Source organism: Lepisma saccharinum, chromosome 4 (genome assembly GCF_977018435.1).
Source record: "Lepisma saccharinum chromosome 4, izLepSacc3.1, whole genome shotgun sequence".
Taxonomy (NCBI): Eukaryota; Metazoa; Arthropoda; class Insecta; order Zygentoma; family Lepismatidae; genus Lepisma; species Lepisma saccharinum.
This window is the reverse complement of record NC_139232.1, coordinates 49,760,323-49,781,921: the sequence shown is the minus strand read 5'-3', so window position 1 is coordinate 49,781,921 and position 21,599 is coordinate 49,760,323. Positions and strand designations below refer to the sequence as shown.

General features: G+C 39.6%; 1 protein-coding gene across 1 annotated transcript in view; it reads right to left on the bottom strand.

Annotated features, from left to right (window-relative positions):
- Nucleotides 1-509: 509 nt before the first annotated feature.
- The window catches only part of LOC145986453 (alkaline phosphatase, tissue-nonspecific isozyme-like), a 448,710-nt gene continuing 427,620 nt past the window's right edge, over nt 510-21,599 (bottom strand). The window contains exons 7-8 of the mRNA XM_083120485.1: nt 17,486-17,680; nt 510-1,861 (exon numbers count right to left, since the gene is read on the bottom strand). Of these exons, the coding sequence (XP_082976611.1) occupies nt 1,350-1,861; nt 17,486-17,680 (707 nt within the window). The 3' untranslated portion in view covers nt 510-1,349. The remainder of the gene's footprint in view (nt 1,862-17,485; nt 17,681-21,599) is intronic.

Here is a 21,599-nt window from a genome sequence, read left to right as displayed (position 1 = left end):
CTGGATGTGTTGTAGAAAATAGGCATATGGTAGATCGAAATTATCATAGATATCTACACGACAGCAAAAACAAATCACACGGAAAGTCACTTGAATGCTCTAGAAGCTTGAGGAACGGGCGACTGCCAGGGGCGTCTCCCTCGAGGGGTGCCAAACCGGGGTGTGCTCCTTGAATAGCGTCAAAACCTTAATTTTCATGATATAAGCGTTGCTATTTGTTATAATAAGAGTTGTTACAAACAAATATTTCATGCCCATTAATAACATGAGATGTAACGAAATGAGTTTTGAGAAAGAATAATGGATGGCAGGACAAGATGAAAGAATATAAATAAATTGCTGAATCGATTTTGTGAAAGTAAGATAAGATAAAAAAGTTGTAGAAAAATAAGATTAAAGCAATGCATATGAAATACGTAGATAGTAGATGGTAAGGAAAATATGTGTGGTTTTCATCATTCAAAAAGTACAAGCTTATTGTCAATTGCAAATCATGTAACAATTTAAGTTAAGAAATCACTGTTACTTTGATATGTATGCAGTGAATAAATGAAGACAAATTTTCAGAATTTGGTATATCATAGTGGTTTTTCGAAAAGAGAGGCATTTTTGGAAACGACTCCGTTGCTTTTCAACTCTTGCCAAGAAAATAACGTGCGTTCTCTGTATTTAAAACTGCAGCAAGCTTTCATGCATGACAATACTTCGACCAAAAACGTCAGATAAATGCTGTCAACAATAACATACTGAACCTTATTTAAAACGTGTTGCTCCACAATAAACTCTCTTCAATAAGTAAATCTTTCCAAAGACACTTCCATTAGTTGCTGTTTCAGCTGGATTAAAAAATATTAACACACCACGTCCTAGAAGGACCAAAAGTTATAATCGTTAGTTCTATTCTGTGAGGATAAAGATTACCTGGAGTTCATATTGCAAGCTTAACAGGTCTTTTTTGTTGTTGTTTTACAATAACACTTCAATATCCCTGCACGCCTAAGTGTACAAAATCTATATCTGAATCAAAAAAGGACCGTTCATTTGTCACTGCAAATTTATTTGCTTCTGGATGAAGTCTCAGCACCAAGAAGTAGAATCAATTGTTCCGTGTTTGTACTCTCGTGTTTGTATCTGGTATCATTCACAGAGCCACAGCTTGTAACTTTGAAGAATGACGATTTTGTTAGTGGTTGACAAAGGTTTTGCCCTTAGGACAAACACTGCACGTGTTTCGGCAACATACCCTGTTAAGTTTGATGTACAGATTGGCCATCGGAGATTGTTTTGGTGTTTACACGTTCCTCTGCGGAATCTTCCACGTGACTTCACCACCGTTGAGTCAACCTTCATCAGTGCAAGCAGAAAAGGGTAATTTGGAACACAAGGGTGAGCCACGCGGCGACGCAGTTCGTCGAGTGGACACCGGACGTCGCCACTCGCGAAGAATTAACGGAGCTACTGCTGATGACCGTGGCGCTTGCGGGATCCGTGCTGCTGCGTGACGACGCCTCGGCGCACACCTGGTCCCGCAGAAACACCGCGTTGCCCCCCTCACAGTGGTCCTTGTTATCTCCCATGCACGCGGCGAACGCGATCGCGTGGGGGATGTACGTTTGGTCGACGGTCCCTTGGAACAGGTGGGCCATGGGGCCTCTGGCGTAGATCGGCACATCCTCCCCCCCGTGGGTCTCCCACTGGCGAGGCACGGCCGACTGCTGGACGTAGTTCCTGTCGCGCGTGTCCACTCCGGTCAGGTTCTCCCTGCCTCCTGTCGCAGGATCCCTGGTGAATCCCGGACCATTTCCGTACAGCAGGGTCGTGTAGGGTTTGTGGTCGATGTCTGACAGCTTGGCGTCCAGTCCTGTAAAACAGGGGGAAAAAAACAAGGAATTAGTTTTTTTTATTGGATGTGCATGAATGTGTAATATACCAGGTAAAATACTCATATCGATCCTTATCGGAAAGTATGGTTTCGAACATAAAACCAATACCATCCGATACTTTCTGGAGTACAAGTATCCTGGTATCCTATTGCTCTAAGAATGAAATAAAGTCAGTACTTGATATCCATCGGAGCCTTCCGATTTCGTAGTAGATAACAGTGTCGCTTTGTAATCAAGAGGACATGGGTTCGATTTATGGATTGCCAGAAAATCCTGATAACGGATATGAATGAAATACGAAAATGACTAATAAAGTAATATGAGGATACCACATAAAACTGGCAAACAATGATACTGTCCGGATAATGCACACATTCGGATATCTGGACATTTCGGATAATTCAAATATCCTGATAATTAGGATAATTATTAGGTATCTGTTAGGAATTGACCTTCGCTCCTAATGTCGCGAGCGGATGTAGGCTATCTAATAATCTCAAGTGGTGGTAAACGAAATCCTCCAGTTAACCTTAGTAAAAGGTATATTCCTCGTACGCTCACTTACAATGTATTTTTCTAGCTGAAGAGAACATGCACAAAAGTATACTTATTCATACTTCTGTTAATTTCTTGCCATGGATATTGTCAGACTGTTGATTATTTGATTATTGTTAGTAAATCTCGTTGTCAGGTTGACATGTGTAGGTTAGTCTATTCACTTGTTCCTTTGATACTGGTTGTCAGTGACACAAAACAGTATACAAAATGAAGGAACTCCAACTTCCAAAGTTAAGTTCAAGTAACACAATTGTAATCTAATGTTCAGGATATTACACGGTGCAGGCACATACACGTACTGGTTCGGATCCCAATTTAAACTTTAGGTCCGGTCCTATGAGATTATCTGTGCACAAGAATTACAAACAAACTCAACCTTAACCAGAAATCGAACCTGGGACCCCTTGATTATAAGTCGACAGCGCCAAACTTTATAGTATCCAAGATATTCTCGATTTGACTCTCTATCTCTTCAAATATTAAGAACATTTGCAGGAATTTTGTTAAGTACCCATTCCACAAGAAGGTTTGACTTGATTTGTTTTTTTTTTTTTTTTGTTATTTAGTTTGCTTTTCTGCCACTTTTGTCTAATCGCGACGATATAGAGAGCTGTGACAACCACTAGGCCATGGAGGTAGGCATCTGACAGGAAGGAAGAAAATTAAGAACCAATTATACCCCGAGTTATTAGAAACCAGTGTTGCAAACTACGTTAATAGTTACACAAAAATGAACCTGCCTTTCAGAATAAGCACTACGCACTTCTATCAACTTGGATTGCAATAATTCTCATATCTCAGGCATACTGGTCTCTTTCGAGTGGCTACAGCTGCCGACTTGACTTTGATATTGAACCAATCAGAGAAGAGAAGAACATTTGTTCCTCATTTCTAATTAAGAAACGAGAACTTTCTGAGGCGTGTTTTTGGTTCTCCGCATCCAATTATGGCTTCTCGGTGATGCGAAAAAGCTTCTATGGGCACCAGAGGATACCAAAAACACAAAACATAAAAGAAGGACACTTTAAGAGGAACATTTTTTATTCTTTGCTTCATCTTCCATGCTCCGTTTCAGGGTGCTCTCGGATTTTAATGAGCAAATTTGCTGATTTCACGTTGGAAGCTCTCTCCCTCTCTCTGTGTCTGTCTGGGTCGATGACGTAATCTCCGTCTTATCCAAGAAGCTCATTAGAAGGGACGACGTCACTTCTTTTGCGTCTTTTCATATTCTCCAATCAGCTTTGTTTGTTTTGTGTGTCCTCGCCACTCTTCTTTGTAAACGGGATTTCATTTTCTTTGTTTGTTTCCGCGTTTCTCGTTAGTTGTTTGATGGCTCTTTGCGACACTTCAAAGAGCACGAATGTTATGAAACTGAAAGTTGTGGGGGTGTGGCCTGTAGGATTGAGGCGAGAGTGAGATGTAAAACAGAGTCTTTTCTCCTCTTAAGCACATTTGAGAATGTTCCTAGAAATCTTAACACAAGTGTATGTGTGATAGAATATCAAATAGTTTCTACATTGCCGTGGCCGGTCCAGTATATTCTATTCTAACTTCTAGATTATTTTCCAATCCTAGAGCTATTTTGCCTCTCTATTGATTGATTGATTTGTTGATTTAAGTCCACTATATGCACAGAAAAGCTAATCGGGACTGGACTTACAGTTTAAAGTGGAATCCGAACCACTGTGATATGTGCCTCCACCGGGTATCGAACCCAGGATTGACTCTCTATGTTAATCCCAATAGAGGTTAGTGTGATATCGATAATACTCTATTACACGACATTAAACCATCTGATATAAAAATATTGAACACGGAAACATCTTATTTATATGCAAAAAGAAACAAACACCAACACCATTGGTTGATTTAGTTGGTATTTTAAGCCCACTTTATGCACAGTAAGGCTAATCGGGACTTGACCTACAGTTTAAAGTGGAATCCGAATCACTACGTCCCTCCACCGGGTATCGAACCCGGGACCACTTGATTGCAAGGCAAGGACGCTACCACTGTGCCATCGGGAAGGCTCGCAAACACCACTGGTATATCAGAATCAATAAATTCTTACTTACACAAGAAAATGAAATGGTACTGGCCAGTGTTGCCACAATCTGAGAGAACAATTTCCCTCTCCAAGGGGCAAAATTTCCCTTTTTGGACCATTTTTTCCCTTCACCTAAACAAATATTAGGTGACAATTTTTTCACATAGATGTAAGCTTCATCGCTTTCTGGTCAGATGTCCCAGGTTTAAATCATGGTCAGGAATCCATTAAATCGTTAATTATAATCGTTACAATTATCCGAAGATACAGAAAAGCGGGGTACAATAATCTTAATATAAATATAAATAGATAAAGGCTTATATTCAAGGAACCGGAAACAAGAAGGTTCAGAAAATAATAAAAATGTGAATATGAAACTGGAACTTAACATCAACTGTAATAATGTAGTTAGAAGTCTTAAAATTTCCCTGAAATTATGATATTTTTCATCGAAATTCCCTTTTCCCTTTTGGCTAAAATTTCGGTACGAATTTCCCTGCAAAGGGAAATTTCCCTTCAAGTGGCAACACTGGTACTGGCTCTGGTACATTCAAACTACGATCACAGTGGTGCACAGATAAATAATATGAATTTGATCAGGAGTCAATGAATTGTGACACGACCGGAAATTGATCTTGTCAGACACTTCGATTACAAAGGGAGACTTTGTCCATCTTCCTACCCAATATTCCTACCCCGTGCGTGTTTTTATGTGTAACATACATACATGCATATATACATACCCATGCGAGGGTGATTCAAAAAGTAAAGGCTAAATCCATTTGACACCTCCTGAAATTTTAGCAAAAAATGCAGGCTTGACCAAAACTCGAATCCGGATTTATGATAAACAGTTCCATTGATATATCAACTGAGCTACTGAGAACTCCCGACTTTCATCTGGTTTCTTACTTCTGCTTCTTTACCAATGTGAAATTGTCTTTGTCTGTGATACTGAAACATAAACTGTGTGTGTGTGTGTGCACTCTCCGCGTTAACAGTGATATAAAGCAGTGGTTCTCAAACTATGGTACGCGTACCGCCAGGGGTACATTAACGACTTGAAGGGATTACGGGATCAACTCGGGAGAGAAATGTCGAGAATACCCACACTACATTTTTTCTACAGGTGTGTAGAGCAGACTTCATAGCTTTAACACTGAACAGGACAATGAGGCTGATTTTGTCATTGACATTCTTATCTTTGGTTTACATGTTTTGAAATAAAGTACTCATTCGAAATCTACAATAGACCAAATTTGGAGCCAGATCACAGCTTGAAAGTTTCAAGTGCACAAGCAGACATGAAGAATCTGTGTCAGGCTATGCGGGCACATTCTTCTCACCAGAAACTCTGAGGATTTAGTATAAAAAAACTCCAAAATTGTGTTCACAGTTTGTTTACAAAATTATTTTTGGTCTATATTTTTTACCAATAACTCTAAAAAAGTACATGAAAATTAAAGTTTTTATGTGTACTTCTTAGCATACACGTGTTGCAAATTTTTATTTTTGTAACTAATTAAAAGGATTGTAAACCTAGGAACAGCCCATAAAATAATAAACGTAGGGTTGTAATGTTTCTTGTTTTCCATCTTTCCACATACAGCCCGAATGCCATTTCGCTCTATTGCAGATACACGCCTCCAACATATTAAAAACGCCCCACCAATCAGTAGGAAGAAAAAAGAATCATCAACATTTTTAATACGGAGAAATCCTATGGTGGAAGTACATTAGATGTTTAATTACGACTAAGGGTACAATAAGAAACAAGTTTGAGATCAGCTGATATAAAGGATACAGATCCTGTAGCAGTATCACTGTGAGACACAGTTCCACTCAGGTCAAACTGCGGAATTAAAAAAACCAGGCGAAAACAGAGCTGTATCGATATCTCAGTTGATAGAGACCATGGTTCGAGTTCTGGAACGTTCTACTGACTTCTGCAGACGTGAAGATTTAAGTTGAACCCGAAGCCAGATCTGCAGCCATTCCTTTTGTGTCTTATTCTCCTGTCCGTGTTTCATGCCCAGGTGTAATTTTATCCAAATCACTCGCATCTTCTTTAAGACGTCTCATGAAACTGGGTCGCGCTCTTGCTTCTATAGATCAGTAAACTCCTTGTGAACCCAGTGTGCACTCAAGTCATTTAACAGCAAATTTGAACACGACGATCTTCTCTGATCAAGGCATTCGTCCTGTCGATGTGATCTTGTGTGTTCTATGTAGATGGTGAACCAGTCAATCCTTGTCAGTTACGCTTGTTCTTTCCGCACTACCAACGCGCAAACGTATCGTTGATTCATGTTGCTTGCACGCCCGTAAAGAGCTAACATCCGATAGTTTCACTCTCGTTGTCCAAATAAAGCGTACTACAGCACGTTGTTCTTTGATGTGCAGTCCCTTAGCGTGGCTGCCACTTGACTCATGGTCTGGCGCTTAACCGTGAGGAATAGGAACTACCAGTCAGTCATTTAGGCTATAGCATTGCAACAGTGTCTCTGCATTCGGGAACATGTAATTAAAAAGTTGCCTTTTCTTTTTGAGTAACCCTCGTATCTACGTATGTAAACATACGCACACACACACACAGGTGGCGGTATTGATATATTTCGGATCTAAGATGTGGTTGTGAATATGTTGTAACGTGACTGGTTTAACGTATATATGTCAAGTGTGGTGAGTTCAGAATATTATATTTTCTCTCCCATTGTCATCAGGATAAAACTGGAAACTGGGGTATGACATTCTGTTTCCGAAAGACAACGCTCCTTGTCACAAGGCTTGTATCACAATGCAGAAATTGGAGCACTTAGGCTATGATATGCTTCCTCATCCACCTTATTCTCCTGATCTAGCCCTAATCAGATTATTGCATGTCCTCCAAATTAGTAATATAATTGTAAGTCACGCATTTCCTGCTCAATGACGCCATATTTCAAGGAGTTGCTTTCAGGTAAAAACAAATCATTATCCAAGAAATAAATTAGCTGTGCTGTTGCTATATTGACCTACCAGCACATATATATGCAAGTATCTACGTACCCACCCCGTATGCATCCTTATATCAGTAATCCACATAAAGCACAAAGGGGGTAGCGTTCGGGCATAATCTGTTTACTTTGGCTTGTACCTTTGTTTCGTCCTGTGCCCCATCTATCGTCAATTATTCAGTTCAGCACACACACACAGAGCGTGGTTATTAATTCTGTTTTTAGCTGAACTTTCCGTTGGACATGCTTCGTCACTTGTGGACCCACTGCACCTCTCTCTCTCTCTTCCTTTTATCTACTTTTCCCTTGCGAACCCAGGTAAAGTCGAGATAAATTTTGCAGCACTGTTATTTTTTGTTCCTGGCGTGTTTCCTACAAGTTAATAAATTGAAGGTTTCGATTGGTTAAACAGTGCACATTTTTTCTGTATTCGTTTCCATATCTTTAAGACTCCATTTCCCTCAACCGGTACTCGATGTTCTTTTCTAAAGGCAACTTTATAAGAAACATTAGCTAATCGCGACTGGATCTGTAATTTTGATGCCTGACGGCACTTTTTGTTCGCTTTGAAGGCGTTCAAGGAACCTATTTGGTGAACTTCGTCAATATTTTGTTAGTACCATATCAAGGTTTTGGTTGATTGAGTTTGTGTTTTTAGTTCCTTTTAAGCACAGTAGGGCTTATCGGGACTGGACCTACAGTTCAAAGTCACCGGAAAGCCCCTACTATGTCAAGGGAAGTATAGAGAATGTATTCACCTGTTTGTTTAGTTCACTCCCATCCCACCGGGAGTTTCTTATATATCAGAAATATATTCAGTAAATTATACACTTACTCTAGGTACGTTTTCATTGCATAAATAACTCAAGTAAGTGAAATTTTCGATCCTTCATGATTAATATGTTTAAGTTATTAGAAAATGTGGAAAACTGAAAGGGACTGGTTAGTGACGTCAGGTGTTATTTGAGAAAAGGCAGATCGGAACATTGGAGGCGGTTGTGATGACACAAGAGGGACTGCAGAAAACCAAGCACCCTCCCGGTAGACAGGTTCTAATCCCCTATCTTCAAGTAAACAAGTGCCACTAGATAAATAATGCTCCTTTAGACCAAATATGTATTTCGGTATGATATTTTGCTTTGTAATGAAAATGGCAATTTACCCAAAGAAATATTACCGTCCCCACTTCGGCGAAATGGACCAAACGTATATTTTACACGATAACGCCAGTCCCCATAAGTGTGCACAGACTAGGGTAAAAATACAGGGACTTGGGTAAACAGTCTTCAAACATCCTCCATACTCGCCGGACCTTGCATCCTCTTCTTATACAGCCAGAAATTCACAAAAAATCTACGTCAATCGCGGAAACTAAGAACAATAGTGAATGGATGAATAGAGAATGAACAAGATGTTCATGTCTTACTTCCAAATTCGAACCTGCGACCCATGACTTTTTATCCCAGTAACATAACCACTCTGCCGCAGAGGCTGCGTTTGCCCAGCCAGCTGAAATTGAACCCAATATCTCCTGATTCATAATTATCAACAGTGAAGGCGTGACGGGTCGGGTGAGGGGTGTACCTGATTTCTTGAATTCAAATACCTCGCTATTCATTGTAATAGCGAGAGATTCTAGGTTATATGCTGATGATTTCACATCATTCTTTCTACAACGTGAGAGTAGTGGAAAACAACATTGTTTTTTTCCCCCTCATAGACATAATTATAGATCGCTGTTTTAGTGCGCTAACACGCCGCGTCTGACGCGGTTGTGTGAACCGGAAAACGCGGTTCAAGTGACCGCCGTTTCCAGACGCACCGTGGAAAACTAGAACCATGCAGACTCCGGGGATAAAACGGGTCGTTTACGACGGCGGTCAAACTGGTGTCCGAGTTGAAACAAACGAGCAGCAATTTTTTTTCACCCTCGCAGTTAACTCGCCGGAAAATATTAGTCGGAGTTTACAATGGTCCACCGCGGCAGTCCTACCCGCGTGCCTCTCCTTGGCCCTCTGGCGAGCTCTAAGGGAATTTTGGGGAGACGAAACGGCCAGAGTTGAGCGAGCAGCTGCGATGAAAAATGACCGAATCATGTAAACGTCCTTAACTACTAGAACAACACGTACACTTTCCGACGAACTTTATTTCATAGTGCTCGCTTTTCACGGTCCCATTTTTTAGATTAATTCTAAAAAGTAATGCAATTCTTGTTCGCTTTCCTAAATCGTTACAGTAGCTTCTCTGTCTCTTATTCACGAAGACGAAGATAAATCAAATCAAATTGATGACGCACGCAATCGTATGTACTCGAACACGGAACCCTCGGTAGCGAGAACGTCAGTCGACAACGCTCAGCGCTTGTAACTGTTTTCAGAATATACAGGGTTGTCCAAACAAAACTATACCCAATGATACGAAGACCGTTAGTATGCTTGATAAGTTCATTTGTTGATTTTTTACTTGCATGGAAAAACGTAACAAGCTTCACTGCGCAGAACAGATGTTGGAAATGGCCTTTTTCGAATAGAAGCAGCACGTTTCTTTTATTTCTTTATCAGGAATGTAACTAGAAGCTACTGGGGTGTCATATCGCAATTGCAGCTGAGATTTTGAAACTGTTGACAAATGTTCAAGAATTAACAGATCAGTCAAGAAGTATCTGACAACAAGTACAGAAACATTCTGATGATAAATAAACTGGCTTACAACCCAATTTGTTTTGCGTATAATTTTTTGGGGCCATCCTGTACAACACTATGTAATCTGATAAATTTAGACGAACTTATACAGTGAGGATAATTCTGAATATTGCAATATGCTGTGAAGGAATATCAGGGGATGTGTAGTTAGAGGCCCAGCCCACTTAACCAGAATCCCAGCTACTTGTCGAGGTGACGTACTCAGCACCACGCTCCGGCAGCCTTATTTTCCTGAATTGGTTCCCATTTATTATAGGCTGGGTGGACTTCAGAGTCACTCCATGCAGGAATATTGCTGGAAAATTGCCCACCTGAATTCAACCTCCTCGAGAATCGAGTCCGGCTCTTCCTCGTGGCCGCCACAAACCCCACCATCTTTTTATATTGTTTTATTTGAAAGCAAAACCCTTATGCAGTAGTAATTATCCTTCAACATTTTATTTTCAATGTTACTTTCCACACTTTCTTTCCGAATTGAAAGGGTCTATACTAGTAGAGTTACCTCTTTTCCCAGCAGATGTCAGGACGAACGCCAACTACAGCGCTCTGATGCGCAGCCACACAATACGGAAGCAAATGACAGACAATTCTCCGAAATGCGATGTTAAATGAACATTTTCCATTGTCTAGTGCTTTAAACAATGCTTATTCTATCACTACATTTCGGGAGAAGCAGCCTTCATACCAATGGTCCAAAACTCTAAAATCATCCCAGTATAGAAATCAAGCATATATGGTCCTTTCTGCAAAAATAATAAAAAAGTAGCATAATCGAAGCAAAAGTTAGTACAGAATTCTGTGGGTGCCCTGAAATAGATGGTTGCACCAACGGGTTTGTAGTAAGAATCTCAGATCTGTCCTAAGTTCGATTCCCACCACCGGCAAAAGAAATTTCGTCTAAAGACTAGAGAAGAGGTGTTCTCTCGAAACGTAGCGTTATAATCATGACCCGTAGCCAGAATTTTATTTCGGGGGGGGGGGGGCTTATCCCTTATGAGAATGGGGTTCGCCAGAAATATTTTTTGTATAAAGAAAAATTTATTACCAAATGAACGCTTAAACATTAAGTTTTTATTTGTGGAAGAGAGTATTGGACAAATGGTGACCGTTCATGTTTTCACATTCAATTATTCTTGAACTAAAGTTTTCGATCACTCTTGCTTCAATTCTGTTCGATCCTGATGACCTTGCACGTCCCGACGGTTTACTCGTCATAATGCTTCCAGTGTTTTCAAACTTTCTCATCCAATATTTAATTAAATTTGCGCTTGGGACGTTTCTCATTCCTGCCAGGTTATAATGATGCCGGTACAAACGACGCACAATATAAGAATCATTATTTTAATAAAAAGCACGAACACAAAAAGCACGTTGCTGTCACGTAAAGCGCTCCATGGCAACTAAATATTAACAATGTTGCCAAGCGTTTGCGATCAATCTATTCTCCGTAATGTGCGAATTGCCCCAGAAGGCGGATTCAAAAAAGAAAATAATTCTGAAACGCCCTTTATTATTAGTTATTAAATATACAGCGTCTCCGAGAAGTCTTTGTATGAAAATAAAAATTAACTGTAACCACCATATGCAACATAGACATGAAAAAATGGTACCAAAATGTTCGGAAGGTATTCAAGTTTTTTTTGTTTCAGGTTTCTGTAACGTTGCAGTAGTGTAGCAGTGCCAGTGCCCAAATGTCCGGAACTGTACTCAAATCAGGAAAAAGCTTAGTGTGTCCTGTGATTTCACGAGAGCATGTCACAAAAAACAGTGCAGAGACAGTTTCAAACATCGTACGGAAAGGTGCCGCCCGATGGTAGGAGCATTAAGTCGTGGTATGACAAATTCAAGACGACAGGATCTGTTGCTGACGCACCGAGAAGGGCCGACCATCAACCTCAGACGAAAGGGTGGAAGTTGTCAGAGTGGCTTTTGTGAGCAGTCCGATGAAATCCGTGCGTACGGCCTCACGTGAATTACAGATGCCAAAAAGTTCTGTTCATGATGTGTTACACAAACGTTTACTGTTTCGTAATACAAAGTGCAAATCCTGCAGGATTTGTTGCCCAATGACGACAAACGTCGGTATAACTTTGCAGTGAAAATGTTATCACGCATTGACTCTGACAATGGCTATCTGGAACGTGTTGCTTTTCAGACGAAGCGGTTTTTCATGTCAGTGGTTTAGTTAATAGACACAACGTGCGTATCTGGGGTAAAGAGCCCCCTCATGAGGTGAGGAAGTCGATCATGGGCAGCCCGAAGGTGAATGTTTGGTGCGCGTTGCTGCATGACAGAATAATCGAACCATTCTTTTTCTGTGAGGACACCGTAACATCGGGAGTGTACCTCGACATGTTTCAATTGTTTTCTGTTCCTCAATTGCTAGAATGCCACCCAGATGCTATCATTCAACAAGACGGTGCACTGCCACATTGGAGTCTGGAGGTTCGTTCCTATCTTGATCAGACATTTCCTGGAAAATGGATTGGTCGAAATGGACCGACAGCGTGGTCTGCACGACATAACCCCCTTAGATTTTTTCTATGTAGTTATGTGAAAGATAATGTCTACAGATCTCCTGTATCCGATCTTGCAACTCTGCGACAGCGGATAACCCAAGTCATCACATCAATCCCTCCTGTGATGTTGGCTAATGCATGGCGAGAAGTTGAATATCGACTAGTGTACTCCGTGCTACCAAGGGAGCTCACGTGGAGATTTATTGATTTATTTCCTATTGCCAATGAAACTTGAATAGTTTCCGATCATTTTGGTACCATTTTTTCATGTCTATGTTGCATATAGCGGATACAGTTAATTTTTGTTTACGTACAAAGACTTCTGGGACACCCGGTATACCTACCAATTTCAATCTAAATTTCTTGTTAATATTACATAAGTGCAGAGACTTTGCTATTCGATCCACCGTATCAGTGAATAACTAACACAATTGTTGTCCATTATTTTTCTTGTATTTTGTACTGTTAGTGTACTGAAAATCAGAGTTATTGTATTTTGTTATTAACTTTTGCACAATCGTACAGAAAACGCTTTAACAGTTATTGGTATATTTTACTCATAAAATTTATATTCTGTGACCTCTCATAAAAGCTATAAGTTTTGGAAACTGTGGTTCCATTAAATGGTAGAAATTAACGTGGTTCCTCTATTATACACAAGATGTTTTTCGATGTAATGCAGTTTTTACTGTGGTCATACTTTATTTTTGTTATTAACAATATAAATTGACATTTAAATTAGATATTTGTAGGATTTCGGGGGGCTTTAGCCCCCTTACCACTCCCCTGTCTACTTGAATGGTTATAATAAGTATAGTTTAAACCACTACACAATGGATAATGTTTAATTAACATTGCATGCAAGTGACAGACGCTACCTAAATTGAAAATACGCCATGCGATTGTTCTGAAGACCCGAAGATGCAAGAAGAGACGAACAGAAAAGAAAAATGTGAAATATATAATTAGTAACCAATGTTTCCTTACTGCTGGGGGGGAGGACTTCTCTTCTCTGGCCAATGGTATCATCGTAAACCCACAGCGTCACTTCGTGGAAGCCCACAGCATTACTGAATAACAATAAGGTATAAAGTCAAGCTTAAACAACCTATTATATAGCCACGTTGGTCACCCACTCACTCAGTGTTCCATTACACATTGATTTAAAGGCATGGATATAATGCAGCAGTCATTGAGTAACATTTCAGCAAACAGATTTTACACCATCGTACATCATCATTACCCGCTCGTCACCATTTAATTGCGACCGAAACACGCACGTGTCAGCATTTCCTGGTACACACAAAGAGGCGCCGCGGCGTGGGAACATTGTCGTTCACGTATGACGTAATTGCATTTTTTTTTCGAAGCAAGAATGTGTACGTGGTGATGGGAGAGGGACGCTAAAGATCGTTAACAGAAAATTAACGATGCACCTCGTCTCTGTTCCCTCCCGCTTTGTAGCCTTGTTAATAGTCTGCTTTATTGAACGTCATCTCTTCACGAAACCGGTTTTTCACGGCCGGAGATGCGATAATGCGCATCGTTTCCGAGGTAATTGGCACCCCCCTCGTAGATTGATGGCGCCTGTGTTGCGGGCTCTATCTTCGGCGGTTCGTTTATTCGGTTCGCAGCGTGACGTGGGTTCGAAAACCGCCGGGGGATCGTTTTCACTACTTTTGAATGCACTACCCCAAGATTAACCCCCTCCCTGCCCCTCCGAAGCCCATGACTGGGTTCATTGCCTTCGGCAAGAGGGTCGTACATCGTCCCTCTTCCTCGTTTTAAAGTCTGTCATCAAAATCTTCCGCTTAGATGATGACCTTCATCTTCCTTCGCTAATACACTGCATCCGAGGTTGATGGTCTCTTTCTCCGGCCTGAGACACCTGATGCCCAGGATGTATTTTAACTGATGTTCCGAACTTTGAAACATGATGAAATGTATTCATCTACATTTGATAGTTCGATAATCTTGGACTACACGACGTTTGAAAACTAGAGCTTCAGCATCTTCAAAAATTATATTTTTAAACGAAAAGCTTGAGCCTTAGAATATTCAAAAATTAAGATAAAAAAAGATTTGTTTTGTAAATTTAGAATGAGTTCGAGAATTTCCCGTATCCCTAGGTTATATTACACAGTGCATATTATCCCTAACATAGGCGTGCGCAGACTTTCTGATTAAGGGGCGGGGGGGGGGGGGACAAAAGCCTTGATGAAAGTTCAATCGGAGAAAGGAAAACGTCATTTCATTTTACTGTTTTATTGTATGGATGGGTATGGAACAGGGCGTATATAAAATGTGTCCGGACCCGCCGAAAATACTCTGTAATAGAAGAATTCAAATTTTCGTGGCACTTATTTCCACTCTATGTGGTTCAGAGACCATTTTACATATAAACATGGTTTCCTACAGCACATTCCAAACAACTACACATAATTTATTCATTTTCGACACTGACGGCGAATAGGGGGGACTATTACCCCCCGCACTTTTTGCTCTATGCACTAATACATCTTAATGCTAAGCCTTGCCTACAAACAAAAAGTAAACTGTCCTTCCAAACTTTTGTCATCGAATCGCCAAATCCAATTACTGATTTCCAATGTATTGGCAATTTATTCTGTAAACACACAGAGGTAATAAACTAACAAATAAAGTGTGTGTGAGTGTTAATAACAAGAAATTTGCTAAAGAACGAAGTTGTATAGTTGAATTTTATGGGAAATAATATGTACACCTTCCTCCTCTCCGTAGCTACTTGAAACTTTCATCTGCTTCACAATACTTAATTTTTTAAAGAGCATAATATTGCCTAATAACGGTAATAAGCTTATAAATTCTGAATGAGAGTATTCGGAGGCAACTGCCTCTCTTGCCACCCGTGTGCAAGCCTATGACCCCTAAATATACATGACATATTTACTTATTATATAATGTGTATTTATGTACAAGGGGGCTGGAAAAATTGCACATATTATTTCTCTTTGGTCCTAGCTAAGCAGTGTACGGAAAAACAACAAGCAATGATTGCAACTAGCCTCCAGGTGTTTCACTTGAAACATACATAACTGTTTGTGCAAGATGGTGCTGATCAAACAAGAGAAAGGGCTTTGTGTTATATAATATGCGAAAACGACGTCTGTGATCATAGTTCAACGCAGTTTTCGGTTTAAATTTGGGTTTGATCGGCCTGATCAAGCGATGGTATACACAATTCCTGGAGAAAGGTTGCCTGTACAAAAGCGAAAACACTGGTTTGATGTTTGATGGAGGCAGTGGAGAGAGTTAGGGAAGCTTTCCAGCGCAGTCGCAAAGAAATCGGTTCGAAAATGGAGCCGTCAGTTGAAAATACACCACTCTACGGTATAGGATGTAATTCGTAAGCGTTTGCAACTCAAGGCTTACGAGACAAAGCACTTCACAAGGTTCTCAGTGTGAACATGCAGGAATAAATTTCGCTCGGCTGTAAGTAAACTTGTAATGTTCGTTAACAAAACTTAAAGGAATTCTCTTCCTTCTGATGTACAAAACATGCTCTTACTACAGCATAGTGCTGAGAATAAATGTTTTTTTTTTAGAAAGGTACACTCTTTTCCATACACCCTGTATTTACATTATAGCATACTTAAGGGTGTAAGAGGTGGCAATTTGTTAAGATATCCAAATGTCAACTTCCCTTTCACATAGCATACCTTGGACTACCAAGGCTTTGAGTCAGGGATGTCAACCACGAAAACATTGGTCGCAACATGATACGTGCAAGTAGAGGCACGGGTACTTCTAGGATATTCTGTATTGAAAAGGTGTCAAAATCTTTAAAATGAATATGAAAATAACTTGTACTTTTGAAAATTTGGAACTCGTAATGACTGAAAAACCTGATCTTCAGGATCATCAAAATGAAGATGAAAATTATTTATATTTCGTAAAGTTAGAACTCACATGGGAGAAAAAAATAGAGCTTCAGAATCTTCAAAATTATGTTTTGAATACGTGGAACTCTTTATGATTAAAAAACTTGAGCTTCCAAGTCTTCAAAATGAAGGTAGGACTGATTTTTTAAAAAAATTTGGAACTCATTATACTAAAACAGACCTGACAGACAAACGTGATCAGTCCCATCGCCGATGCTTTCTGGTTTTAGAGATGGGTAGTTTCCCAATATTATTGTCATATCGACGTTGGTCAACGCCGAAATTTTTGGAATCGAACCTGGGTCAACACGCACCAAACGTAAGTGTCCTAACCATTTGGCTACAAATGAGTCACCATTTTACTGAAAAGAGTGTCAAAATATTCAAGTGAATGTGATATAATTTGTGTCTTGGAAACGGTAAAATCAGACTGATACAAAAATAATCTTAAATATTTGGAACTTGAATCGTATCTAGTTTTCGAAAAAATTAGATAAGCAAATGCGAACTTAGAATAAGAAATGTGTAGTTCCCAAAAACACAAGAGCGCTGCGAAAATCCTAAGATGAGAAACAACACTCGGATGTGCAATTAATGTGCCAAAAAGGATTTTATATTCAACAGATGCGATGCCAAGCGAAGCGATATAAGGCACATGCTTCGCTAGACAAGCATTGAGTTTGCCAGTACCTCAAAGAGAAACCGGAGATTCTCTCTTAAGATGCCCCACCGTGGAAGAAGAAGGAGAAGAGTGGAGAAAAATCTCCAAAGAGGAAGCTACAGCTGCAACATTCGCAGGGGGCGCTCATTCAAATACTCGTAACTTACATAAGTACATCTTCAAAGTCCCTTTGACTCACCGAAAATGGGGTTTCCCCGCTTGGTTCCAACTCCACCGAGGGTGAAGACGTGGGAATGGTCAGCTGTTACAACAAATAGCGTCTCCGAAGGGTTGAGGAGAGGCAGCGCCGCTGTGAGGGCCGCCTCGAGCGCCAAAGTTTCTTCCAACGCCCGGTAGGCATTGTTGTAGTGGTGGGCGTGGTCTATTCGGCCTCCTGCAATAAACAAAAGCTTAAAGTCATTGTTGTTATTGATGTAACTTTTTAGATTTATAAAAACAACGGTTTTTTTGCGAAAAAAGTACAATGGGATGCACAAATATTCTCAGGCAAAGTGTTCATTGTTGAATTCATTTACAATGTTTTACGTAATGTGAATTTGAAGAAACGAAACAAAACACCATCGTAGTAGGGGGCAACTTCTACACCAGCAGTAGTTGGATCCTAACCCCGAATCCTAATCCTAACTCCCCTAACACGTAGGATGTAGGAGACATGTAATAAAAATCGTGGCAATTTGCCTGGCAATATTTATGCATCCAACCTTCTTCTTTGAGCTAATAAACTATTTTCGTTAAAGAAACCGATAACTCGCACAACACTTCTCTTGAAAGTACAATGTCCTCCCGGGACACACTGGTGAGTATCAACGCTTCTGGTATTCGAAGATGGCAAGGTCTGGAGAATAGAAGGGGTGTGACATTTTCCACTCTTATTTTCAATTCTGTCAGGACATCGACCAACTATACCTTTTAGTATTCCATTGGTAAGATGATTTTTAAATACCATAATGGAACCTCCTAAAAACTGTTGCATGTCTTTCTAAAGCTTTAATGAACTTTGTTGATTTAATTTTCAAGGATAATTAAGAAAACAGAGCATCGAACAATCTACACATTTTTCTTTCAAGCAGAAGGAATATAAACTGCTTGTGCCGTAACAAACAGGCAGATACTGTACATGTTATTTATGACGTATGCAGTTATATTGTTCTTAATCTCCTATGTAAATACTTTTCCTTTCAACCAAAGATGTTGATTTTTTTCATTTTAGCTTAAGGGGTTCGGATCATCTCACGTTCTTATCTTCAGCTTAATGTTGTAATTTGTATAGAGTAATAACAGCGAAGAGGTAACACCCTTATACTCGAGGGTCATCCGGTCCGATTCCAGAGGAAGTTACCACAGTAGATCGAGTCCTACACTAAACCAGCCCAAGAGAATGAGGTGAACTTGAAACACACTTATGCCAAAACATCTCGTGTATATTTACAGAAAAGTATCATATCCTCCTGTGCAGATTTTTCTGATCTTCCTCTTACCAAGAGAACACGTAAGTTATTGTATCCTGGTTTGTCCCTGTATCCTGCTTCTAATATGCTATTTCTCCCCATATCACTCCTCTTAGTTTTATTCCTCCATTTCGTTTCTGATCTTTTTATCCTCCCACGCTTTTCCTGCACATCTTAGCCCTTACGTTATGGATTCAAAAATTCGTTCTCTTCCTCCATTTTTCATAACACCCTCACGTGTTCGATTCTCCATATCATTTTTTCTTCTTTTTCTCCTTGGTGGTCTTTCCCGCCCCATTCACGCCGGCGAATTTATCAATACGACCCGAAGCGGAGCCAAGTTGGAAGGAAGCCCCCGTCCGCAGCAGTCGAAATACCCCAATTGAGAAATATCCACTGCAAGAACCTTTCCGAAAGCACACCCTTCGAACCCCCCATTGTGTCCGGGGGAGGGGAGGGGGGGTTGTCCCGCTGCAGCTGAACTGGCTAGATATTGACGACATTCTTCCAGCCGTCCGCAAGGACGAAATCGAAGCCATTTTCATATTCCGATGACTTTCCCAGGACATATCTTATGGAGGTGCGTGATGGTTTTTTTTGGCGCAAGTATCGACGCAGAAGACGATATTTAGGAAGTGTGTGTGTGGTGGGGGAGGGGGAGGGAGAGATGGCGGTATGGTTGTGTCCGGTCTTTGAAAACGCACTCGTTTTGGCTTGGTGAAACAGCTCTGCGTCTCTTTTGTTAAGTGAGAAATATCGTTATGCTCTTGTTTATGTTTGTTGAAATATGGTGGTGTTTATCATGTAAGTTGTGATGTTTGATAGTAAATCTATTGTTATATGTTAATCAGTGGTCTGTTTATGTTTCAAGTCACGGTATGTGTAAAACGTGTACATGTTAGTCTGTGTGCACACCCGACAGCTTCCAATGTAGCGACGAGAAGTTTTTTGTGCAAGTCTAGTAAAATGGCTTATGTAGCGCCTTTTGGTAAATACGATCCTCAAAATCGATCTGTTTCTGCATATTAAGAAAGATTTGCTAATTTTTGTCGTATTCACTGATTGCTGTAATTGGATCGCAACCATGTGAGAATTGTTTGCTCCAGCCCTGCCGGAAGTCAAAACATATGAAGAAATTTCACAAAGATTAATTTCGTGTTATAGTCCAGCCAGTGATTTCATTGTGCAAAGGCTGAAACAACGAAACTGTAAACAAGAAGATGAAGAACAGATTGAAGATTTCGTAAGACGGCTAAGGAAAATAGGTGAACAGTGCGGTTATGACAACTTTTTGCCAATTGCTTTATATCATTCTTTAATTGGTGGTATTAGATCAGAAGCAATTAGAAAGCACATAATTTCCAAAAAAACATTATGGAATTTCAAAAGACATTTGAAATTTCTAAACAGATGGAAAAATTAGAGTACGACAGACGTGAAGGAATATTACAAGCAGGCTAATGTTAATCACATTTATAATTATAGGCCAAGTTGTTATTACAATGAGGAAGATAGATCACAAAACGACTTAAGTGCAAGGGCAAATCAACGTTTCAGCTCAATTACAAGTAAGAATTCTGCTAGGTTTCAAAATACAAGCTCGAACATACCGGGTCAAGGTCATTCACGTAATTTTAGCAATTATGAAAAACGGTTTACACCTTTGCGTAAAGAATATCAACCTAGAACACAATGAAAATATAGTAAAAAATATGGACATGAAATAAAATTTTGCTATAAGTTGTTAAACCAAAGAGATAGAAACTATATTTACCTGAAGAAGCCTTGTTCTATCTACAAATCTAATAATGTTACAATGCCAGAAGATCCAGGTTCAAAGGAAGTGCAATTGGATAAACACCTAACCGACTTGACAATTGGTATAATTGAAGTAATTCCAAAGAATACACATCTAGTTGATGATGCTACTTCATGTAAAGAATCTGGAAATGTTACTTCTTCTAATGCATGTATTGATCAAGGACTGAAGCATTCAAACAATTTGTTACGTGAAACAAACATTTCATATTGTAATGGATTTATAACAAAATTAACACCTTCATCTGAGTATTTAATCAATTTAAGTATGAATAATATCATGTAAATTTTTAAATAGACACTAGATCATATGTGCCAATTATGAGTAAATCTGTTTGTGAAAGCTATTTGCCTAATGTACAAGTACGAATAACCAAATTGTATTCTTCGAGGTGAGAATAATTCTATCCTGCCATTAATAGGAAAGATTGTTGTTAAAGTTGAATTTCAACAAATTTCACAGGTGTTAGACTTGTACATAGTTGATTGTAAAATGAAATATCCTTTAATGAAACGTCAGTGCATTAGACAGATTATACCTAATTGCCATGATTATTTATCTCGGTTAAACATTTCAACTGATGAGAAAAGTTGTGAATCCCTAACTTTATTGCTGTACATAACAACGACTTGTTACAAAATGCCCAGGTGCATGTTACGATACAGCAGATACTGGAAAAATGTAAACAATTGAACGAAACTAATCAAAGTAAATTACAATGAGCTATTTAATGAAGATTAGCCTGAACACATAATAGGTTATAATGCAAAAAACCTATGAAAGCAGGCGCTACGCCTATTTTTGAGAAGTTTTACAACATTGCATTCGGTATGAGGGATAAAGAAAAGAATAATTTGACAAGTCGATTGATCAAAATATTTTGGGGAAGGTGGAATCTAGTGACTGGGCGAGTCCAATGGTTGTAGTTGCAAAGAGAGATGGTAATGTACGCTTAAGGTGTGATTTTAAGAACACAATTAATAAGTTTGTGGAAAATATAACGTATCCTTTACCAAGAATTGATG